The sequence below is a fragment of the Lissotriton vulgaris genome, chromosome 3_1, assembly GCF_964263255.1.
Source record: "Lissotriton vulgaris chromosome 3_1, aLisVul1.2, whole genome shotgun sequence".
NCBI lineage: Eukaryota > Metazoa > Chordata > Amphibia > Caudata > Salamandridae > Lissotriton > Lissotriton vulgaris.
The window spans coordinates 921,234,093-921,258,196 of record NC_141689.1 but is presented as its reverse complement, the minus strand read 5'-3'; the positions used below and the strand labels follow the sequence as shown (position 1 = coordinate 921,258,196).

General features: G+C 44.9%; 1 protein-coding gene across 1 annotated transcript in view; it reads right to left on the bottom strand.

Annotated features, from left to right (window-relative positions):
• Positions 1-24,104, bottom strand: part of LOC147727212 (transmembrane channel-like protein 2-B) — a 748,500-nt gene that overhangs the window by 60,585 nt on the left and 663,811 nt on the right. Inside the window, exons 17-18 of the mRNA XM_086963588.1 lie at positions 15,749-15,827; positions 3,676-3,799 (exon numbers count right to left, since the gene is read on the bottom strand). Coding sequence (XP_086819714.1) covers positions 3,676-3,799; positions 15,749-15,827 — 203 coding nt within the window. The remainder of the gene's footprint in view (positions 1-3,675; positions 3,800-15,748; positions 15,828-24,104) is intronic.

Below are 24,104 nucleotides of genomic sequence, written 5' to 3'. Positions count from 1 at the left end.
AGTACTCATTACGATTGCGGAGGGACCGCCACCACCAGCTGTGCGGTGGGGGGCCCTCCACCATCTGTCAGCAATTTTCTCCGTGCTAGATTATAATGTCGAGGGGAATTCACAGGGAAGTATGGCAGATGCAAAGACCGTCCAACATGATTCCGCAAGGTGGGCCTTTTCCGCCCGCCTTGCGGAACCAAAACATAGGCTAGCATTGTGGTGGTGCCTTGCAAGCAGCACCATAGCAATTAGGATATTCCTTTCCGCCTGTCTTTTCGCAGCGGTCATCCCACCACGAGAAGACAAGCGGGAACGGATTTGGGGCCCCTTAGTGGGCCCGCTTGTGTTGGGGTGAGGTAGCTATATTTCACAGCAATAAGTGGCCGGCACCGCGTGGTGCCTGCCACGTAGTGCTGGGAAATGCAGTGCATGCCATTTTACCATTGCAAACGGGCCGTAGCCAGCAGCACCGTCCACAATGTTAAAGGCCTGGCATGCGCCCACCAGTATAATATGTGTGGTGGGACCGCCGCATGACTGGCGGACCGTACCAAACACCGCAACAATGGCGGGCAGACTCACACCATCGTAATGAGCACCATAGTTCTCATGGTTCCTGAAGTATTACATCATCGCTGCAACACATCTGCCATTTTTAAAATTGTCATCCAGAGAAATTCAGCACAGATCAGCAATGTCTACCCAAGCTAAATTACTTCTTTAATGATCACAAAATGCACATCAAAAATTTAAATTTATGGACAAAAATGTTTTTACAGAGGTATGTCAGGGGGCTGACATTATTTGGGACATCACTCCACATCTTACAGTCTAGTGGTGACTAGGCAGATGGCCGGTCTTAGTTTTCCTCCTTTCAGCATCAACATTAATCTTTTTTGTCTTAGGCTATGTCCTGGTTCTATGGCAGCCCTGTAACTCCTCCTCTTCACATTCTGTGGCAGTTTGCACACTTACCCCCAGTAGGTTAGCCATAAAGCGATCAGCTTGAATTGAATGAATGAATGAATGAAAAAGTCTTTATCCGAATATAGAAATAATCATAAAAGAGCAATATAGAAAAAGTTGTGCAAAAAGCTTTTAAAAATCCCTCATAAAATAATAACACAGTAGGCATACATAAAAAGGTACATTACAATATCATGCATAAATTCTATTTATAAGTATGAAAAGATGAAATTCACAACATTCGATTAAACCATTAAGTGAAAACAGAGTATGTATTAAGAATTCATTATTTTGTGCGAATGCAAGGCCCTTAAAAAAAACAACAAAAGCGAAACAGACAGCTGGCTCGGATTACATTTGAAGACAAAAGAATGCATTTGGAGACAAAAGAAGCTCCTGTGCATAAAGGGATCATAATAACTACAGAATAAATAAAGTGCTCCAATGTCTTTAGGGAACTTCCATCACAAGGGCAAATCCGTATGGATCTTGGGTCAGTTGGCCAGGTGGAAAGCAAAGATGTGTACTAATTGAGCACAACAGAAACTTAGTTTAAGAGATCTTTCTCATGGGTTTCTCACAAGGGAAAGACAGGGATTAGGCCCATTTCTTTGATTTTTATGACCAGATAGTCTCTCAAGGTTGTTTTGCCCAAGGTCATAATCTCTCTTCCTCAGAAGCACCCTTAATGAACCGCTCTTTAGTTTTCGTATAATCACCCATACTCACCAGATGAGGGTGAAATACTAATCTGGTCTACCCAATAATACTGCAGTTCTCCAACATTATCAAGCCCTGGAATTTTGTTACTATGCTTACAATGTAGGCAGTCTTGGATCACATCATGATTGAAAGCAGTATGCTGGTTACTTCAAACAGCCATCCATAAGAGAAGGGGAGCAAGTTTAACAAAGTCTTCAACATAATCTAGATTCAGTTTTACAGGGACAGAAAAAATAGGACTAGCAGGACACAGGCCCATCACACTCCTACAGAAGTGGTTCTCATCGAACTGCATCTTTAAGCACTCGTGATAACCCCAAATGGTTGCCCCATAAGTAAAGATAGGGAAGCACTTCATTTTATACAGTTCCAACAGGGTTAGAACAGGCTTTCTGCCAACACTTGCAGCAAACCAAAACAAAGCATGATTGATCAAAGTGCGGGCAGCGATTTGCAAGATAGGGTAACAAGCTTTTCTATGAGTTGAAAGCAATGCCCAGCTAAGGAACTTACTATCCTACCCTGCTTTATTCAGACCCTAGGGATGTTCTGACTCACTCCAACACACTCTCTGTGTAAGCTTCAACACTGCTGCATTGTACAGCATGTGGAGCCACCCTCCTGCTCTGGCCCTTTGACACGTCACCCCAAATCTTACAGTCTAGTGGTTACCAGGTAGTTGGCCGGTTTTAGTGTTCCTTCTTTCAGTTACAGCATCAATCTTTTCTGTCTCAGGCTATAGCCCTGTAACTCCTCCTCTTCACTCTCTGTGGCACACTTACCACCAGTGGGTTATCTATGAAGCAATCAGCTTGTAATAGGCCTTTGGGGTTTCCTCTCCATGAGCCCTAGGGCCAGATGTAGGTAAATGGCATTTACCGATTCGTAAATACCGAATTTTACCAATTCGGTATTTACAAATCGGTAAATGCTATGTAGGTATTTTTACCGAATAATTTAACGAATCGGTAACATTCGGTAATTACCGAATTGGTATTTACCGATTCGGTAATTGCCATTGATTCCTGTGGGCCTTGAGGCCCATAGGAACCAATGGCAATTACCGAATCGGTAAATACCGAATCGGTAAAATTACTGAATTGACAAGGGGGACAGGGTGTCACTTTGACACCCTGTTGCACCCCTGAATCAGGCTTATGTGGCATGTGACAGTATGTGTGCCACATGGCACAGGTGTACATGCATAGATGTGCATGTACACAGGAGTTTGTTATTTACCATCAAATAGTATTTGATGGTAAATAACGAATTCTAAAGGGCCTGTGGCACTGTTTTCAGTGCCACCTACATCCAGATTTACCGATTCGGTACATTTACAGATTCGGTATTTTACCGAATCGGTAAATTTACAGAATCGGTAAATTTACAGAATCGTTAAAATTAGGGCCCCCTACATCTCAAGAACCAAATACCGGTCGGTAACGGCCGAAATTGGCCGTTACCGACCGGTATTTGGCCACCTACATCTGGCCCTAAGTTCTTTAGTGTGCTTGGTCCCTGATCCAAACTGTATCTGGTGTGTCGCATACCCACCTCATTCAAATGGCCACCATTTTGTTCAGCTTTAGAACTCAGTAAGTATATTATGTAGATGTTCAGTGAAGGTCACAGCTGAAACTAGGAACTTTTTTTCTCTGTGTAAAACGAAGGTGTAACATATCTTTCTCAAATGTCCTTATTCATGTCAGAGTAACACACATTTATGTTTCAATTGATAATGTAGCGTGATAACAAGGACACCTGTGCCAGTAGGTATAGAATTGAAAGCACAGCAGGTTTCTGCGTGCGACTCCTCTAAAATGCACTCTGACTTTAAACGCTAGCATCATTTTCAGAATCATTGTTTGGAATCCACATTTAAAATATTAGAAAATTCCACAGTCATTTCCTTTTTAAATACAAATCTTTAAAAAGACCCCCCTTTAAATATTTCCGATACTTTTGGGAATATATTGTTAAAGCTAAATCAATTACCTGCTGGAATTGGCCCATTTTTTAGAGCTAGCTTTGCACTAGGAGGGAGCAAATCCTCCAAATCCTTTGTAGTTTCATTTGTTGTGGCTGTGTTATTTCTCCTATTTTTTTCTTCATCACGTTGCTACACATAAACAAAAAGGACAAATACTATCAGAACTGATATTTATATTACAAATAGCAATAGTTTATTCTTTTTCACGTATTCTAACATGTGTCCAGTATAATGACCTACAAGTTTTATCGAAAAAATACAGCCTAACAAAAATGCATACTTTTGGGTCAAATACAATTATGTCCAATCACCTACTATTTTTAATAATTACGTGTTCTGCATAAAATATCAAAACATTCCCAGTTATGAAATTCATATGACACAGAGAACATATGAGCATCTTACTTTCTTCGTTAGGCCAGGAAGCATTCCCTTTACTCCTATGCCATTTGGACGTCATTCAAAAACATAGAATCATAGCACAGGGGTATATTGAGCCCACACAGAATCATAGCAAGAGAATATATTAAGAAAGTAATCTACACATAAAAACATGTTTCTGATTTTCTTATTACAGTCTCAATGCACCATTATTAGTCATCTGTAAACGTGACGTAGTGTTCAATTGTAATAACTTATTGCGCTTGAGTTGTGATGTCACAGTTTTCTGCCATATGAAGCAGACAGGGCGATGGGCAGGTAACAGAGCACAATTAGAATTATTAATTAAGCATTGAAAACATCTCTATGTCCTATGTAATGACAGCTGCAACGACATACTTCTATGACCCGCCTGTTTTTTATACCTTCTTTTAACATGGATGCCACCTCAAGTCAAGTCAAAAATTAACTTTATTTGGTTTATCACAACCTTAAAGTATATATGTATAAAAATGACCATCGGTATAAAAACAAGATAAAATGTGTATTTTTAAAATTTACAAATCCTAAAAAGAACATCGCCCAAGTTTAATCTGATTCACTTTTCGAAAGTAAAGTCTCTACCAGAGTCATGAATTTTACTCCACGGCATATAAGGATGTTCGATGATGCGCCCAACCAGCTAGTGACCGCCTGCCTGCAGGTACAAATTCTTAAAACGTTTAGGATTGATTTCAACAAATATCTTCTTTCTGTTTTTAACTGTCTCGCACATGCACATTAAATGGTGCAAACTTTCTGTGTGGTACCCACAAAGGCGGCATGACTTTTCTTTCTGTTTAATTTTCCAAGATGGAATTAAATCTTTTGAGCAATTATCACCCAGTCTATATGCCATGAATTTTATCGTTAGCGATAGCCGAAAGTGAGCTTCAAGATAGCATTGTGGTTTTAATCTTTTGTATGAGTTTATTACGGACCAAGCATGAGGACGTTTGGCTAAAAGCCTTTTATCTTCTATCAAAGGTAGTGACTTTGCATTTAGTTTGCAAACTTTATTGAAAGATGTTCATTCCAAATGGCTGTTCCAGACCTCCTCGATGTTTAGTGACTCCAGGGCGGTTCCCAAATAAGTGCCCGAGTGTTTGGTTCATTTTCTTCGTATTGTTTCCTAATTTCCAGCCAACATAGGTTGTTTAGTGATCCTGTTTCTGATGCTCTAAGTTTCCAACACCATTTTGCAAAGATTGCTTTCCTCTGGGAGACTTGACTTTGTAATCCAAATTCCAGGCGTATTTTTGCTGGGACGATCCTTTAAAAAGATTAAATACAGATTTATATACTCTAATCTGTAATTTATTTAGGATGTTGATTTCTTTCCCGTGCCATATTTCCAACCCATAAGACAAAGTAAGTAACAGTTGAGCTGCCATGACCTTTAGAAGATGGCCGTATGAGTGGCATTGAAGTTTCTTTTGGAGCAGTTTATAGGCGAAGGTCAACGATTGTGCTTTGTCTGTGATATCTCGTTTTTGTTCCACCATGGACATGTTTCTGCACAGTTTGATACCCAAATATTTGTATGTGGTTGTCTCCTCTATTTGGATATTCTTTGCATACCATCTAAAAGGTCCTTTGCTCGGGCCCGCAAGTCTCACAACCTTTGTTTTTTTATTGTTAAGTTCCAAACCTACTAGGTCGAAGTACTCTGTTAATTTGTTTATGACCATTTGTAGCCCTATCGGTGTGTTGCTTAAGACCACAATATCATCTGCGTATTGCAGAAACTGAATTGATTTGTTTGCCAGTTTCGGTGGGTGACCATTTGCCTGTAGCAGGTAACTGTTTAGGTCTGCCTGATACACATTAAATAGGCTTTGAGAGAGCACATAGCCCTGTTTAAGGCCATTTCTTATGTTTGTTTGTTTTGATATTCTTCTCCCATCTCCTAGTTTTACTTTGGCCCATGTTTTGCCGTATAAGGCGATTATTATGTCTATTTGTTTCTGAGGGAGGCCCCAAGATTCTAGCTTTTTCCACAGCCAGTCTCTTGGCACTCTGTCGAACGCAGATTTTTGATTGATGTAGCATGCCAGAAGTCCGGCCTTCTTTTTTTCTGCTCTTTCTATTAACAACAACAGAACGGTGAGGTTTGTGGTGCATCCCATGCCTTCTCTAAACCCGTTTGGAACTTCGGGACTATTTTGTTTTCATTTATCCATTCCTATAGATGGCGTAATAAACATGATGAAAAAAGTTTTGCCTCTACGTCGATGAGGGCTATCAGTCTGTAGTTCCCGGGTTCCAATCGGCTCCCGTTTTTGTAAATAGGGTGGAAGATGTTACCATACCAGAACCGTGGTATCTTTTTATCAGTGAAGAGTTGGTTGAAGAGTGGGGTGACATAGTTTGCCCAGAAGTCAGGGTCTTGTTTAAATAGGGCGTTTGGTAGCCCATTGGGGCCTGCTGCGCCTTCGGCTTTCAATTTTTTTATCAACAGAGTTGTTTGTTTCACTGTTGTCAAAGGGGATGGGTCCATGGGTGCCCCGCATGGTGTTTCTTTTTCCCATTTGTCTTTTCCGTATGTTGTTACTTCATTTCCCACATCCTTTCCCTTGTTTGTTTCCTTCCTTAATTCTGTGCATGGGGGTAGCAACGTATGGTTGTTGTATAGGGTGTCTATGTGTTTCAGCCATGAGGTTTCACTTATTCCTATATTTTGCCTTTCCGCAATCTTTTTTATATTCGTTTTGCATTTTCTGTAACTCGCTATTGTTTATGACCACTCCCTGTCTGTTTATTTAGGTCTTTTGTTTTAATTTTTTGGCAATTTCCTTTTTTTTGTCTCTTAGCTTTGTGGTATACCATGGCAGTTTGTGGGCGTCATATGCATGTTTCGCTATTGGCTTTGCCGGAAATTTTTCTAGCAGAAGTGTATATAGATTTTCCCAATTTATTGCAAGCGAGTGAAGTTCCGGTGTATTTTCTACTTGCGTATACCCTGTTTCCATTATCGTGTTTGTTATGGCGCCTCTCCATTTGAGTTTCCTTAAATTGTAAACTTCCGGGCTTATAGCTAGCAATGCAATACTTGCTTTTTGTTGGGAGTTTAAGCTCAGTATAGTTTATTGCGGGAAATGGTCGCTTTCAGGTCGAATTATGATGCCAAAATTATTAACCAGCTGTATGAACTCTTTACTAATCAATGTGTAGTCTATTATGGATTTTTTATTTCCGACATATAAGTAATTTTTGCAGGTTGGTCACCTTTTATGTTTCCGTTTAGCGTCATTAGGCCCAATGATTCCGGGTCGTTCCTTATTATTTGGATTTTGCATTTGTTACTCTTTACTCTTGTCAAGTTACTGTTGAAATCACCTGTAATCAGCATCCCGTAGAATTGATAAGTTATTTGTAATGTTTTTATTAAATTTAAAAGTTCTAACAGTTTATTGATTTTTGTGGTCTTCTCAGGGTGAATGTAAACATTTAAGATCATTAACTTCCACCCAGCTTCTATTGTTGATTGATTGTTTTCTAGCTTTGTGATTTGTATCCAATTTACCCCTGAGTCCATTATCTCTGACTTCCAACTGAACTTGTTTGTTATAAATGTGGACAGACCCCCCTTAGGTGACCATATTTTGCTATTTTTTCCACCATCACATGGTGTTCTTCATATCTGGCGATTTGTCTGGGGGTAACATTCCATGTTTCTTGCAAGAGAATTATGTCGAAAGAACCCAGGAAGGCAATTGTCTCACGATCTTGTTCCATAGCTTTAAAACCGTGGACATTCCAAGAGCAGATTCTTATTTTCTTTTCCACTTTCTTTCGTTCCACCATGTTTCTTACTTGCTTTTTTTCTTCTGAACTGCTTCCATCAGGATCAATGCGAATTCAATACTTGTGGGATCCAAGACCAGTCCTGATCTACATCTGGTCGATGGTTTAGTAGTTCTGGTTTTGTACTGGTAGACACGGGTTCCCTCCTTATTTGTTGGGTGATAGTCTCATTTCTTGCTCCTCTTAAAATGGAAGATGTTTTTACTTTTATATTTGTTTCTAGGGGGGGCCGTTCTGTTTAATAGTGGGTATGGATACTTCATTGGAGTGGGGTAATCAAGTGTTATGCCCCATGCCTCAAAGTCAGATCTTGTGGAGAAGATAAGGTCCGTTGTCTCCTATGATTCCCATGTGGTGCTACTCATTTCACAGTTTGGGTCCTTAGTCGTTTGAACAAACTCTACTGCTATCAGGTCTTTAGTTGTTATTTCCCCTAGTTTCGGAATCTCTTTGAATAGCCTTAGTATGTTCCCCCGGTTCAGCGTGTCCATTTTACCTTTTGTCGAGTATTTTGGCCTGAATAGTAATTTACGACCTGTCTCTATGAGAACCGTTTGGGTTTTTTGAGTCCGACTGAGTTCACTGCATTCACCTATGGTCGACTTTAGATTGTCTTGCGCTTTAGGTTCTTGGGGATTTTTTTGTATTTGCACTTTTACCTGTGGCATTTGTTGTTTATTTCCTGATCCTCCTTGTGGTTTTGCTGGATCGTCCGCTATTCTTTTTATTTTATTTGCTGAGTTTATTTTTGCGATTCCATCATCTTTTGGAATTCGTTTGGTGTTAGGCATTGTCTTTGCATACTTTGTTTTTTTTGGCTGTTCAGTGTTTTCTTCTGTGTCAGCCTCTTGGTTCTTTGCTTCTATTATGTCTGATTCTTCTCTCTGATCTATTAAACTCGTATTCCTTCTTTGTGCAAATATAGGATAATTTTGACTTTCTTGTTTGGTTTTGGAAACATTCTTCCTAGCTTTCCCTGCTCGTTTACGTTGTCTTTTGGATTGGGTTGCAATTATGACCGCTGACGTATGTGTTTTACTTTCGTCATGACCTTTTTCGTTTGTTTCCCTTTCTTCAGATAGCGTTTCTTTCTCAATGAATGAACTTTTACCTTTTTGCTTTTTAATCTTTAAAACTTCGCTCTTTGTTTCTTGGTATGAGGTTTCTCCAAATGACCTTGTTGTGCGTGTCACGTGTAAGATTTCAGACAAGATTGCTGGTAAAGTAGCCAGTTTATCTATTATTTTCCCACAGTCGCAGTTTGGTACCATTGAATTACCCTTTGTTTGCGTTTCCTTTATTGTTTCTCTTGCAATGTGATCTGAGATTGTTTCCAATTTGGTATTTATACTCGCTATATGCGTTGCGATTATATTCATTAGATCCACCTGAACATCCAGCTTGTCGGATTGGAAATTTAAGACATCAATTGCTTGCTGTAAACTTTTTAGTAATGATTCGCTCCAGGGGACCATCTGTGTAAATAGTTGGATGCATCGGGGCCCCTGTCGTGGACTCGAAGCCACTGGCGGAGGAGATAGTTATGGGTGAGTGTTTTTTTGCATTTCCATGTTGAAGGCAACTTTTCTCGGATTTGCGATCCTTCCTACTGGTTGGGCTGGATATAGATTTTTTGGGGGTTGAGGTAATTTCCCGTTTTTCTCCCTTTTCTATTATTATCGACCGCTCTATATCATTGTTTTCCTCTTGCTTTTTCCCCCCTGATTCCTCTGCTTTTTGTGTGTTTACCTCTAGCATCTTCAGCAGTTCTTCTTCCTCGAAAATTGAGAAAGATCTTGTCCAGTTTATCTTGTGTGTATTCCCTTGAGGATTCGCTTGACATCCAATTTGGCTTTGGTCATTTTTTAAAGTTAGGCTATTTCCATTTTCTTCTATGTTTATCTTGTCCGGTGTGGACATAAGTTGGCAGCTCGGTTCATGGTTCTGAGCTGTTGTTTTTATCAACCAGTTTTTAATCGTTGATATTTCTCGGGGCAGTGTACCCTTGCTGCCTTCCAATTCATTGCTTTGTTTGTATATAGACTGATTTTCTCGCTGTACCTGGCCTTTTCCTTCCCCTTTACTTGGTGTGATTAAGTTTATTGGTTTTAATGGACTTTGTAAGCTTTTTTCTTCTTCTGTTCTCGCTTAGATTGCCGCCATTTGATCTTTTAGAAAATGAAATTTGTGCCTTAAGTTTTTCTCCCCGAACTTAAAGGGTTCTGGAGTGGGAACTGGAATTAGGCTCTTTTGCTCCTTCCCGGCAGTCTCCTTTGTTTTGTTTTTGTTTACTTGCTTGCTTTGGTCTTTTGTAGCAGCTCTTTTCTTATGTTTGTGTGTTGGTGCCTGTCAAATGGTTCCTGACCTCATGGTCTTAATACAGTTACTCAAAATGATTTCCTGCTAGTAGGCTGACTTGGGTTCCTAAATTTTAAACTTGTGCGTGTTATGGGTTTTCCTTCCTATGCTGTTCTAGCTGTTCAATATGGCATCGGATGCGTGGCAGTGTGACGGTGACCTAATTTGAGCAGCTGCCATCAGGAAAGGTAGCCGTTTAGGTATTGGTGGTGGACGTGGCTGAGGTGATGGCGAAAGGTCAACTTTAATGGTCAGGCAAATTGGTAGGCAGAGATGGCAAGGGAGGCGAAGTAGCCGGCTCCAGATGTGCGCCTCTCCAATAAATAGGTGATTCTTCCCAAAGGGGATACTCCTTGTATTTGTTTTGTTTTTAGCTGGAGCTTTGACAATGACTGGTGTGGTTTTTGCTCTATGTTCCGAGACTCCTGCACCCCGAGGGCTTCTCTGCCCTCTTTTGTTTTTGTTTGCCTCCTCTTGGTGCCCTACCGCCTCTCAGCAGGAGAAAGCAGGAGGGGACAGACGCATCTGTGGTAGGACCGGGTCGGCTCAGCTGACTGCTCTGAGCTGTTTCCACGGTTCTATGGGCTCTGTCTCAGCTCTGTTCTGTTCCAAGGGGGACGCTGCCCCGGCCACTCAAGCCAGCTGCCCTCCTGCCCTCTTGCTGCCGCAGACCGCTGCCCCGCCGCAAATCCTTCCGGGCGAGCTCCCAGTTACTGGGTTCCCCCCACGAGCTCCCAGCCCAGCCTGGATCTCAGCACCACAGCACCACAGACCAGTAGCTCCGCTCCGTTCAGCCCAGCAGGGCACTGCACGCACACCACAGATGAAGAACATGGCCAGTCGTGCGGGCGGTCAAGCAATGGCAAACTCGGGGCCAGGCAAAGGGACCAGGCGTGGGGTGAGCTTCTGTGGGCTACGGCAGGCTTCCCATCAAGGGCTGATGGGACATGCACGGCTTTAGCTGACAGTGAGCCAGTAAGCCGGAGAGCCGGTGAGCCAGGGGCCCGTTTCTGCAGCAGCTCAACCCGCTCGCCGCTCGGCTTTCGGCGGCTTCCCGTCAAGGTAAGACAGGGCAAACACGGCCTTTGGGAGACAGTAAGCTCGTTTCTGCCGCAGCTCGACCCGTTCACTGCTCGGCGTTCTGTCGTTTCAGGTGACTGGTGACTGGCGATTGCAATCCTCTGGCTCCCTCTAGTGGCTCCAACAGGATGTGTCTCCCCAACACAAACAGAGATGTCACCTTGAATGTTTTGCAGGATATTGAAATTATGCCAAATAAGTTAAACATGCTAGATGTAACGCATACCTATTGACTTGGTAAGGTAATGCAGCTTAGACTCTAATCCTTTAGAACATGTAAAACACACAGTCATCACATTAAAAATAAATCTAACAACACTTAAAAATAATGTCACAACTTTCAGTACACACTCACTGAACAGTACAGAGGTCTGAATGAATTCCGAAGTCGCTAGCCAAAACAACTAGTAAAAGCTTTCATCTTCTACAGATGTAAGAGCAGAAAGGGCTGCAGTACACCACATCCAACTAGGCTCAAGTAACTGTCCACATTCCCTAGATCACTGTCTCTGCAAACTGTAGTATGCATTGTGGTCACCCTTTACAGCACACAGTAGTAGTATGCACTAATTTCACAATATGCAAGCCACTGAAACCAGCCTTTGTCCAGTGCAAAATGCACTGCAGAGAGGACACTTCCAATTTAGAACCACATCTATGTAGCTACCAAACTTTCTAATATCGACAGCCTTCACCCTGACCATACCTCTATTCAAAGGATCAACTGCCAAAGGAAACTACGCAACTTTAAGTTACAAAAACGTCTATCTAGAAACACCGATTTAGACACTACTTAGAAAGAGCCTAAATCTTACATATTGACAAACTTTGTACAGTGCTAAAGTCCTTACCACGAACAGCCATTGTCCTGATTGCAGCTTTTCAGATACACTACATAATCCCATAAAGCTTTAAATACTCAGTACTAGTGTAATGTTCTTGCAATGTATTACACACACCAGCAGTACAGAAACTACAGTAATTTCAGTATAAATGTAGCACCCTATTTATTCTTCATTATCAGAAGCATAAAGTGAGCTGAGTGGAAGATGTCATCAGTGATGTTGCTGGAAATGGCCCTTTCTGCAGGGTCACCCCTAGCAACACTGGACTGGGAACCCAAAGCAGACCTGGCGATTTTGTTGGACAAGGCCCCCGTCCCCGGGAGGGAGGTGGTGCAAGTGTGAAGCACTGCTGCTTTTAGTACTGGGGACAGATTTTGCATCACTGCTGTAAAACCGCCCCCGGCAAATACGGCCCCCACCCTTCAAGGCTCCAGGTGACATGCAAAATGCCTGTGACTTTTTCCTTTCTCCTTCCCTTTTTGATGGATTTGTTTTTGTGGTTTTAGGAGTCTGGTCACTTTATCACTGCTAACAAGTGCTATAGTGCATTATTCTCACTCCCCTAAAGCATGGTAACATTGGTGTATCCACAATTGGCATTTTTTATTTACTTATAAGTCCCTAGTAAAGTGCACTATATGTGCCCCTGGCCAGTAAATCAAAGGCTACTAGTGGACCTGCAGCAGTGATTCTGCCTCGCACTTAGGTAGCCCTGCAAACAGGTCCCAGGTCTGCCACTGCTGGGGCCTGTATGTGCAGTTTCACTGCCATGTCGACTTGGCATTTAAAACCTCTTGCTAAGCCTTAAGCTCCCCTTTTATGATACATAGGTCACTCCTAAGGTAGGCCCAAGGTAGCCTTAAAGGCAGGGTGCTGTGTAAGTAAAAGGTAGGATATGTACTTTTAGTTTTACATGTCCTGGCAGTGGCAAACATCTGCATTTGTTTTGCACTACTATGACGCTTACTCCTCTCATAGGCTAACATTGGGAATTCCTTAAAAACTTTTAAGCTGTAATTCCTGATTAAAAAGGAGTAACTAGAACATGGTTCATATCTTTAGGGTGGTAATGGTAAATCCTCTTTAGTGTTAAAGTTGAATTTGACATTGCTATCTTAGAAATGCCACTTTTGGAAAGTGGACATTTCTCTGCTCCTAACTTTGCTCTTTGGGCCTGCAGCCTTTCTCCAATACACGTCTGGGCCAGGCAACAGCTACACTTTGTGCATTCTCTCTAGACAGCCACAAACACAGGAAGGGTGGGTGTGACAGATCACTCTTCTGCATTCATCTGCATTCTGATAGCCTTCCTGGGCAGAAAGGGGGATAGGGAGCTCACACTTACATCTGATTAGGTTGTGCCCAGTCTTCTCACAATAGGCTTAACAACCCGGTAATGTTGGTGCAGCCAGCTTGAAGCCCGGGCAAGGGAGGTAGGAAACTCCTACAAGTTCAAAGGGTCTTTCCAGAAACTTCTCCCATCTTCTAGGAGCAGGGCACTAGGCTATAAATACTGGACCTCAGACACCACCAAATCAGTACAATTCTGGAACTATGGATACTCTGCCAGGAAGAAGGACTGTTGTGCTGCTGAAGGACTGCTACTCTGTGGGACTGCTGCTCTTTTTTTTGCTGTACTTTGCTGCCCTGCCTGCTGCCTCTCTGCCTGGGTGTGCATGACTGGAGTTTCACCACTTGAACTCAGAGTGGCTCAAAGGGCTTCTCCTACTTGCCTCCTGTTCTGCAGTCTCAGGGACATCAAACACTTCATCCAGCACCTGGACGTCTACCCTTGCCTGAGGTGCCCCTTCCAGTCCAAGGCCTCAGAAGTTGTTTTCTATGCTGTTCTGGTAAAAAACTCATGCAGTCCTGACGTTGCGCCGCTCAGAACTGACGCATTTGACTTCAATTCCAATGCAGTGTCATTTTTTGACAATGACCCGTGTCCCAATGTTGAGGTTTGATGCCATGTGTGACCTCAAGTAACCTTTTATCGCTATTGACTTTTAAGCACTGGATTATAATACAATCTTCAAAAGTTCATAGTTCCGGTTCTGTTCATTGTATTCTGGTCATTTTGGTCTTGTTGTGTTCAGCAAATCACACTCTATTTATCTAACCAGGTGTGGATTAATATTGTGAGGTGTTAACACTCTTTTGCTGTCATAAGTGTTGCATAAATACTTCACATATTGTCTCTTAAGTTAAGCCTGCCTGCTCTCTGTCAAGCGACCAGATGGTGAGTACAGGTTACCGTAGGAAGAGTATCTGATTTACCCTGACTAGCGTGGTTGTTGCCCTTTGGATAGGGTGCATACCTCTGCCAATTAGAGACCCCATTTCTAACATAGGTGATTAATGATGTGATCAATGATGTCCTTTGAATTTTAAAGAGTGACATTTGACATGCTTGAAGTTTTTGAGTTTGTAATTTTGGCCATCCAGTGCAGCTGGGTTTATTGCCCAGGTTCCATTGCCAGACATATATTCCTTACGGCTGCCTGGTGATTAATGTATGCATTAGGTGCAAATGTCCCCAGGCCTCAACCCTATTTTCTCTCACCAGAAATGAATTAAGAAAACACATGCTTTGACTTATTCACCCTCCAGCTTGTTGCTGGTTACGGTGCTGCGTTCTTCTTCCATCCTTCTCACATTCTTCTTTGCTCTTGCCACCACACCTGTTCCTGAGCCTTCCTTCTAGTCCTGCTCTAGTGCTGTCTTCAGACCCTATGTTTGCGCTGCTGCACTGTGCAGACTCTTGCGCTCATCTTTCTGCAGGTTCAATATGCTTTATTCCCAATCCCACCCTTTCCCAACTTGCCATAGAGTGGGGTGTATTGATTCTTACAGACATCATCATACCCTGTTACAAGTTGGGAAAATATTGAGTATGATGAGGAAGATTCAACTTGATGAACGTGTACCCTCGGACATTCCAGGGATGAAACATGAAACACCATGGGCTAACTTTATAAGTAATGCTGTGGAACCTCAAATGGGAGAGGGAGGGTGTGAGCATGAAAAACAAGGGCTTTGTCAGAGTGATTGTACTGTCACCATGGAAGTCTCTCGCCTTGGGCACCGGAGTATTGTTGAAAAATGCAAATCACTGCAGAAAGTAAATGGCATTTCTGCTTTATGAAGATATTTTAGCTGCATGTTAATCGTTTAAGGAAATAATGCATGAAAAATGTGCGCTTGAACTGATAGAGTTAAATAAACTCGTTCGGAACTGCTGTAAAACTATTGTCCACTTGATAGACCTTGGAAGTGAAATAATCATTGACACCTAGCCAGTATTATTATCTGGAAACTTCAATGTGCCCTCTTCAACATTAACCTACCCGGTTGTCTATCACCCATTCAGATGGTAGGGCTGATATCTCAGCAAGCAACTGAACTTTGAATCTACATGGTAAACCGAGACAAACATGTATCTACAAAGACTTCAATCATCAGTAAACAAAAAATAAATGCAAAATTCAACTCTGTTACAAACATGGAATATCAAATATATACTCAATTTTTGGAAAGTCTGCTGTGAGTAAGAAGCGTGTGTAATTACCATCTGCATTTTCTTCTTAAGTTCTGCGTTGGAATTCTGATATGCTTTTGAAACTGCATTCAGGTAATAAATTGCAAGACTGCAAAATAAAAACAGTTAAACACACGTTTACCAAACTTTGAGCGATTTGCCAAAGGATATGCTGTTGAGCAAACACCAAATCAACATGGTCTCTTTAGATGCATCATACCTTCTCAAATTAAAAAGTAAACCAGATGAGAAAAAGATAGATTGTTTCCATAAATGTTGTTCTTCTTTAATCCAAATACAATGCCTATACTACTACCTGTCAAACAAGAAATCTCCAAGACAGTTCTTGTTTTACAAGACCTGCGATTTGATATGCATGAAGAGCACAGAGTGTATTTTCTATCTGTCAAGGGTAAGTGTCTACTCACAATCTCACTTTATTAAAATACAATGTGGATCTTCCCCTCCAAAAGGTCCACAGGACTTTGACCACCAATACTTGGTGTTGGTGAAAGTGACATTTTTGACAAATTTTCTCTAAGAAATTGTTTGAAGATTTTGGCCCATCTTATACTGGTCACTCATACATTGGGAAGATTCATTAACCGGGCAAATGTAGCAGCAGTTTGTGGAATGGTCTGAATGGTATGACACATTTTGAGCTGCACCCAAACCAATTATGCAAAGATCACACTTTACAGAACACGTTCTGATTGTCAGTGTATTTTGACAAGGAATAGGTAGCTTTGGTTGATCAGGATTTGTTTCATTTCACTCATGAAAATGAGAACGAAGATAGTGGTGTGAGTGGAGGAAGGCAACAAGTTCCACATTCTGGGCGTTGAGCGAAAGAATAATTTTGGATAGATTTGCACTCAAAGTTTTGGATGCATATCTTCCAAACTATGTAGTGAGAGAAACCTCTTTAATTTTTCAAATCTGAGCCAGATTGCATTAAGTTTTGGAATGTAAGGATTTGTGTTTTTGTTCGTACTCCTAAAAAAGACATCTGCTCTTTGTGGAGATGTAGGAGGGATGAGTCATGTCTTTAAAGATGCTAGATTAATTAAAAAATCACTGGAGGTTCTGTAATTAAGTCAGGCAAGAACCATGAATTAGAACACTTCTTAAGTCAACCTGGTGTGAGAAGAATTGGGAGAGTGTGGATGGGGGCACTGAGCAGAAAGTCAGGTTTGAGTGTATATGTAATTGAGAGCCTTGCGCTGGAGAGGAGTCCTACCAGTTTAGCTATGCATCATCCATGTGTTATGGGTTTAATGTGCCCAAGCTAGAAATTCCCCAAGAGATTTGAGAAATGCAGTGAAGAGAGAATGGGCTAGAAACAATCAACAAAAACAGAGTCAAAGCTACCAACTGTTGCCTGTTGAGCACGTAACCTTGGATAAAAGCAAACTACTTGGGGGTGTGGCTTAAGCGCTGAAGGAACATGGCACTTCCTGCTTGAGCTCTGCTCCAAAGCGGGACTCTAATGGATATGTGAAGCCTCATTCACCTGCACTTGTGACCTCAAAGCTCTACAATGGCTCAGTGAGGGTGCGGTGAGCTTTTCCAGGAACTTTTAAGCTCAGAGCACCAGTTTCGATCCCCTTTTGCCATGGCGGTGAGTTTTAGCTCATACAATTGCGGGCACCCGATATTTTGTATTTGGCACAAGCGCTCGCGTTTTCTCTTCACAGCGGCCGGTTTTTCCTCATGGGGGAGGTATGAATAAATTATTTATGGGCCTTTTTTGCTCTGGACATGTAGATAGTGAGCAATTTGTTTTCTCATGCCCATAATGATTAACTGGCACCTATTTTCATTTCCTCACTTAACTAGATACCACCATTACTGTTCTTTTTAAACACCTTTCTGCACAAATTGGAGCTACGCCATTATTAAACTGGTACTGTTGGCACTGTTACTACACGGACCCTAGCTACTTGACACCACCCTCTCAGAGCAAATGGCATTGTTCAACGTTCCTGTCATTGTGTATTGAGCCACACATATTTCTCTCCTTATGAGATTCTGATTGAAGGTTCTGATGTGGTTTCCTTCCCCCATAAGCTCCTGCCTGAACTATTAGATCTTCAATCATCTGCATCTCCCCTCAACATACAGAGGGCTCATCGTCTTGGTCCTCTCCATACTACTTCAAATAAACCACGTGGAATCATAATGCTTTTCTTGGAATTTACTGAACTCATGCATGTCCTAAAGGCTGTAAGGCTCAAACGTGGACACATCTGGTCAGGCCATAATCTCTACATATCCCAGGATGTCTCCAACGCAACTGGAAAGGGGCGACCACTCGGTCCCCCCGAACGTATGGTTGGGTGCCCTGACCCCCCCGGGAAACCATTTTGGGCGGGAGGCGTGTCTCGGCTGGTATGCCCGAAGCGGCGTAGCCGGGGCACGCCTTTTCCCGCCCAAGAGGGGTTGTCCTAGACACCTACACCATTGGCCACGCCCCGTAGGCGGATCGGAGGAGGGTACAAGCCCTCCCGAGGAAGAATAAAAGGAGCAACAATCCAAGGAAGCATCCTCTTGTTCCTGTGCTTGGAAGCTGCACCTCCTCGTTGCACGTGAGCCCTAGACGGAACAAGGAGCCAATTTTGAGAACTTGTAATTTTTGTGTTTCTCTTTTCAGTGATTCCGAATCTTTGGATCCAGGACCTCGAGTCGAATATCCGTGAACGATGCCTGGTAAAAGGGTCGGAAAGAAGGTTGGGACCGAACAAATGCTTCGCATGCTGGTGAAAGACATGGCGAACATGAAGAAGCAGATGGCGGCAATGAATGGTACGGACAGACCAAAGAAAGTCATCGGACCAGCATTGCCGGGAGTAGTCCCTGCCGGGAGAGGTAAAAGGGCCAGGAATAGGGCGACAGGGGGGAGGCCCCGGTCCCCGAGTCACATCCGGCGAGCCCGGTCAGTCCAGTGGAGACTCCAGTCCCGATCCCGAACGTGGGACAGCCGATCCCGGTGGTAGTTACACCCGTTAACGAGGGGGATATGCCTCCCGAGCTGGCCGCCCAGTTGGCGGCATGGTTAGGCAAGAACAACGAGGGTGCCGTGGCACCGGGAGACACGGCCGAGGAGGCCAGGTTAATAATAAAGCAGTTGCGGCAATCGAGAGATGCTGCGAAGGCGAATCTCCCTCTTGTTTCCCCTCAGGTTCCCTCGGAACAACCGGCGCCGGGCGTGGGAACAGCAGCAACATCAAGTTCAGCTACTGATTCGGGTAAGAAGCCGTTGCCAATGGCGGGGGAGGGATCGTTACCCTCAAGGGGGGAAAAGGTGGTTCAACATATCCCGATGGCCACAAAAGAAATGATCTGGGCTGATAAATATGTGAACATGTTTTCGCTGTTGACTGATCACTATGAGATTGAGCACGTTAAAAATCAGAAGGAGCTCTTGCATCCGAGTGTATGGCGTGCAAAAATGGCGGGTTTCAGAGTAGATGAGACGATCGCTAATTGGGCCAGGGCGTTTGGAATGTTCACTGCAATCATGGGGGAACGTAGGCCCGAAGTACTGCAGGAATTGGCTTGTTACCAGACACGTATAATGGAATTTTATGAAACGTATGAAGGTAATCAATGGATGGGTTATGATAACAAATTTCGTAAGGCCAAGGAGCACGACCCATCCCTGACGTGGGATTGTTTCGACTCCATTTCCTGGCAGAAACAGGTTATGCCGAACACGACGAAGTCGTCTTCGTTTGGCGGGAACGGGGCGGAGCCTTCCCGCCATTATTCGGCGGCGCCCTTTCGAGCGGGCGCCAGCAATGAGCAACACACAAGGAGTAATGGGAACTCGGTTAAGAAAGGGGTCTGTTGGAGCTTCAACAGAGGCAGGTGCACTAGGCCACAAGGGACATGCAAGTTCAGGCATGAGTGTGCAGGGTGCGGACAGTCTTCACACCCCGAGAGTTCGTGCAGAGCCAAGAATGGTGATACAGGGGGTAGAGGAGGGGCCAAACAGGTCTAATATCGGCCGGGGGGCACCGCTACCTACTCCCGTTGACATCATGGCAATGATCCCTTGGCTGAATGAATACCCTGATCATGTCTCCGCCGGGGTGTTGCGAGACGGTTTTTCGTATGGTTTCCGCATCTCGGCGGGGGATTTTCGGGGTGAAGCACAGTGTAAGAACCAACTATTGGTTCAACAAAATACGGCGGTAGTACTGGCAAAGGTTGCAAAGGAGGTGGCCCGAGGTCGGGTTGCGGGACCATACGAGAACCCGCCAGTTATTAACTTTGTTTGTTCACCGTTGGGAGTAGTCCCCAAGAAGGACCCAGGTGAGTTTAGGTTGATCCATAATTTGTCCGCTCCTAAGGGGCTTTCGGTGAACGATGCGATTGACCCAGGAGTCTGTTCGGTGCGGTATGCATCCTTTGATGAGGCCGTCGCCATGTTGAATCGCCTGGGGCCCGGAGCGCTGATGGCTAAATCAGATATCGAGTCAGTGTTCCGGTTGCTCCCGGTACACCCACAGGATCAGCGTTTATTAGGTTTTGTGTTTCAAGGACGCTACTACATGGATAAATGTATGCCAATGGGTTGCTCCATCTCTTGTGCGTATTTTGAGAAGTTCAGAAGTTTTTTGCAATGGGCGTTCACAAGAGCCACGGGCTTTACGCAGGTTATGCATTACCTTGATGATTTTCTGTTTCTGGGGTCAGCCGGGGACACGGGATGTGCACAGGCTTTGACGGAATTTTGTGATCTCATGAGACAATTTGGCGTGCCACTGGCACCAGGCAAGACAGTGGGGCCATCTACTTCACTCGAGTTTCTGGGAATTGAGCTCGACTCTGTGGAGGGGTGTTTCCGTTTGCCCAGGGAGAAGGTAATCAAATTTAAGGCATCGCTCGAAATATGCATCGGCGAGAAAAAAGTAACTCTCCATCAGTTGCAACAAGCTGTGGGTCAGCTTAACTTTGCCCTCAGAGTGATACCGATGGCTCGCCCCTTTTCCCGCTCTATCGCACAAGCCATGGTTGGCCTCAAGGAAGGACACCACCGCACAAGACTGTCAGCAGAGGTTCGCCAGGACATGCGCATATGGTTGGCATTTCTGGCGGATTTCAACGGTCGCGCCGTGTGGAAAAAGCCACCAGCTTCCTCCGAGGAGCTGGGGTTGTGGACCGACTCGGCAGGGAGTGTGGGTTTTGGCGCCATCTTTGGTAACCGATGGTTGGCACGAACATGGCCGGCGTGGTGGCACGACAGTAGGCTCACAGGTAACATTGGGTTTCTTGAACTGTTCCCCATTCTGGTGGCCTTGCAAACATGGCCAGAGGGGTTTCGTGATCGCACAGTGGTGTTCTGGTCTGATAATATGACCGTGGTTGAATGTATCAATAATCAGGCAGCACGCTGCAAATGGATTTTGAGATTGCTGAAAGAAATTGTCCTGCTGTGTATGAGACTAAACGTCCTCTTTAGGGCAAGACACGTGCCTGGGGTACTGAACCAGGCGGCTGATGCACTCTCTCTTTCCCACATGCAGGCCTTCCGGGGTTATCTGCCCTCAGCGGACTTGGTGGCGGCACCATTTCCCGAAGCTCTCTGGTCTCTCGGTGCCCCGGATTACAAAACCTCGTGGGAGAGAGTCTAGCACCCAGGACAAGGAAGGCATACGAAGGGGCGTTCCGTTCCTATTGGTCATTTTTGGGTGCGGCTAGGGGGGAGCATTGGGGGCAGGAGGAGTATGTCCTGAAATTTCTGGTATCATTACATCAGGCAGGCCGATCAGCCAATACGCACCGGGCCACCATTGCCTTCATGGCACAGGCTCATGGCATCCAGGACCCCACATCGTCCTTTCTCGTAAGGAAGACTCTGCGTGGGTGGCAACGCCTTGAGGGTAGTAGAGTGGATAAGAGGCGCCCGATAGGGCTAGCAAGCTTGTCCCTGATAATGTCCGTACTCCCTGCGACATGTTCATCGCAGTCAGAGACAGTGCTCTTCCGGGCCGCTTTTGCATTAGCATTCCATGGGGCTATGCGGGTAAGCGAGCTGGTAGCGAGGAACAAGCAGGATACGGGGGGAGGTCTGTGTCGAGAACACATTCAAATTAAGGGTGATACGATGGTAGTCACAATAGCCAGGTCCAAAACCGATCAGGGAGCGATCGGGGACAGTGTGGTAGTGCAGCGCATTCCAGGGTCTCCCATGTGCCCGGTAAAATGCGTGGAGGAATACCTAGCGCAGAGGGCGGCATCATGGGGGGGAAGCTTGCTGAGACACACCGACGCCACCCCACTGACGAGGTTTCAGTTTCAGCGGGTGTTAACAATGACAATCGCGGCAGCGGGCTTGAACCCGAGCGATTTTGGGACTCATTCCTTCCGGATAGGGGCTGCTACCGAGGCTACAGCCAGGGGTCTGAGTGTTGAAAAGGTGAAACAGTTGGGGCGTTGGTCCTCGAATTGTTATAAAAGGTATGTGCGGTTGCACATGTTGTGAAGCCAATGTCATGCACTCACGCTTCTTGTTTTCTGTTTGGTTTACAGTTTCGCGAGCAGGCTTTGCGGGGCGGACTGTGCAGTTGACCCGACACCTGGGGACCAGCGGTCAGAGATCACCGGCTGAGGAAAGAGTGGTGTGGGTCGTTGGCCACTCATACGTGAGGCGTGCCGCGGACGTATTCAAAGCAGGTGACATGATTCACGTGGCTGGGGAATGCGGGTACAGGGTGACCTTCCACGGAAGGGGCGGGCTCTGTATTGACCAGTTTCAAAGTTTTATGGAGGGACTGTTAGGGCGGACGAGGTCACCGCCGTCTGTAATCATAGTAGATCTTGGGGGCAATGATTTGGTGACCATTGGTCGACGAGTACTTCTCGAGTTGATTTTATCCACAGTGAGTTGGGTGGCGAGAAGGGTTCCGGGGTGCACGATTGCATGGTCACACATGGTCACACGGAAGGTGTGGTGGGGGGCCCTCTCTGTGTCAGCTTTGAATCAGTCAGTAAAGAAAGTTAATAACAAACTTAGTAGGCTGCTTCGTTCAGGCAAGTTGCATTGTATACCACATGGATGTATTCGGGGGGACCATATGTATCTCGAAGATGGGGTCCATTTGTCCCGGGAGGGGAATGTCTTACTCATAGGAGACTTCATAGCCTGGTTAAAGAGTTTGTGTAGCCATGACCTTTAGTAGGAGTTTGGGGGGGTCCAGATAGCCGGTCAACTATCCGGCCTGTGGCGGTAAGGTCATGATCGGTGAGCAGTAATTGGAAGATCCCTAGAGGTGGGGCGCCATCCATTATGGATGGGAGCGCCCGGGCGGAGGCGGCCATTGGCCCCTCACACGGGGAGGCGGTACCCTCGAAGGATGGGGACGCCGAAAGGGAAGGCGGTCATAGGCCCCTCCCAGGGGAGGAGGGGCTACGGGCCCATCCTGGGAATTTCCCGGGGCCAGGACATCCGCGACGGCGGATGTGGTAAGCAGTGTGGGGTGGGAGGGGGGTCTACGCTACCTTCTAGACACCTCACACGAGTCCTCGGACGACCACTAAGATGGCGTCGAGTAAATATGGGGCCCCCGCTAAGACAAGGGAAATTGGAAGTTGGCACAGAGGTACAGTCATCTGTGCGCCCGCCCCTCACAAGTGAGGGGGGAGTTCTGGTATTAGGGATCTGACACCGGTTACGACCTTGCCGTTGGCCCGTAATGTTAGGATGTACAATTTGAATTTTGAGAATATGCATTTACAGGATGTTTTAGAATCGGCTAGGAGAACCTTTGTATTAGAGATGTGTTAAGGTTAGCCAATAAACATCGTAATGTGTAAATGAAATTGTACATGATATGAAACTGTTATTTTAATGTTTTAATTTTGTTTCATATTTTAATAAATACGGCCGGGAGGGTAACTCCCTCCCGCCTTCCAAAAGTTCAAGAACTGTGTCCGTCTTCCCATCCTTGGGGATTGTGTTGGGAGGGGGTGACGGGTATCCCGGCCATATGGAAAGGGGCGACCACTCGGTCCCCCCGAACGTATGGTTGGGTGCCCTGACCCCCCCGGGAAACCATTTTGGGTGGGAGGCGTGTCTCGGCTGGTATGCCCGAAGCGGCGTAGCCGGGGCGCGCCTTTTCCCGCCCAAGAGGGGTTGTCCTAGACACCTACACCGTTGGCCACGCCCCGTAGGCGGATCGGAGGAGGGTACACGCCCTCCCGAGGAAGAATAAAAGGAGCAACAATCCAAGGAAGCATCCTCTTGTTCCTGTGCTTGGAAGCTGCACCTCCTCGTTGCACGTGAGCCCTAGACGGAACAAGGAGCCAATTTTGACCCACCAACCAGCCCCTTATGGCAACGATTAGTATTGCAATAAAATCGATTAACGATGATATTATC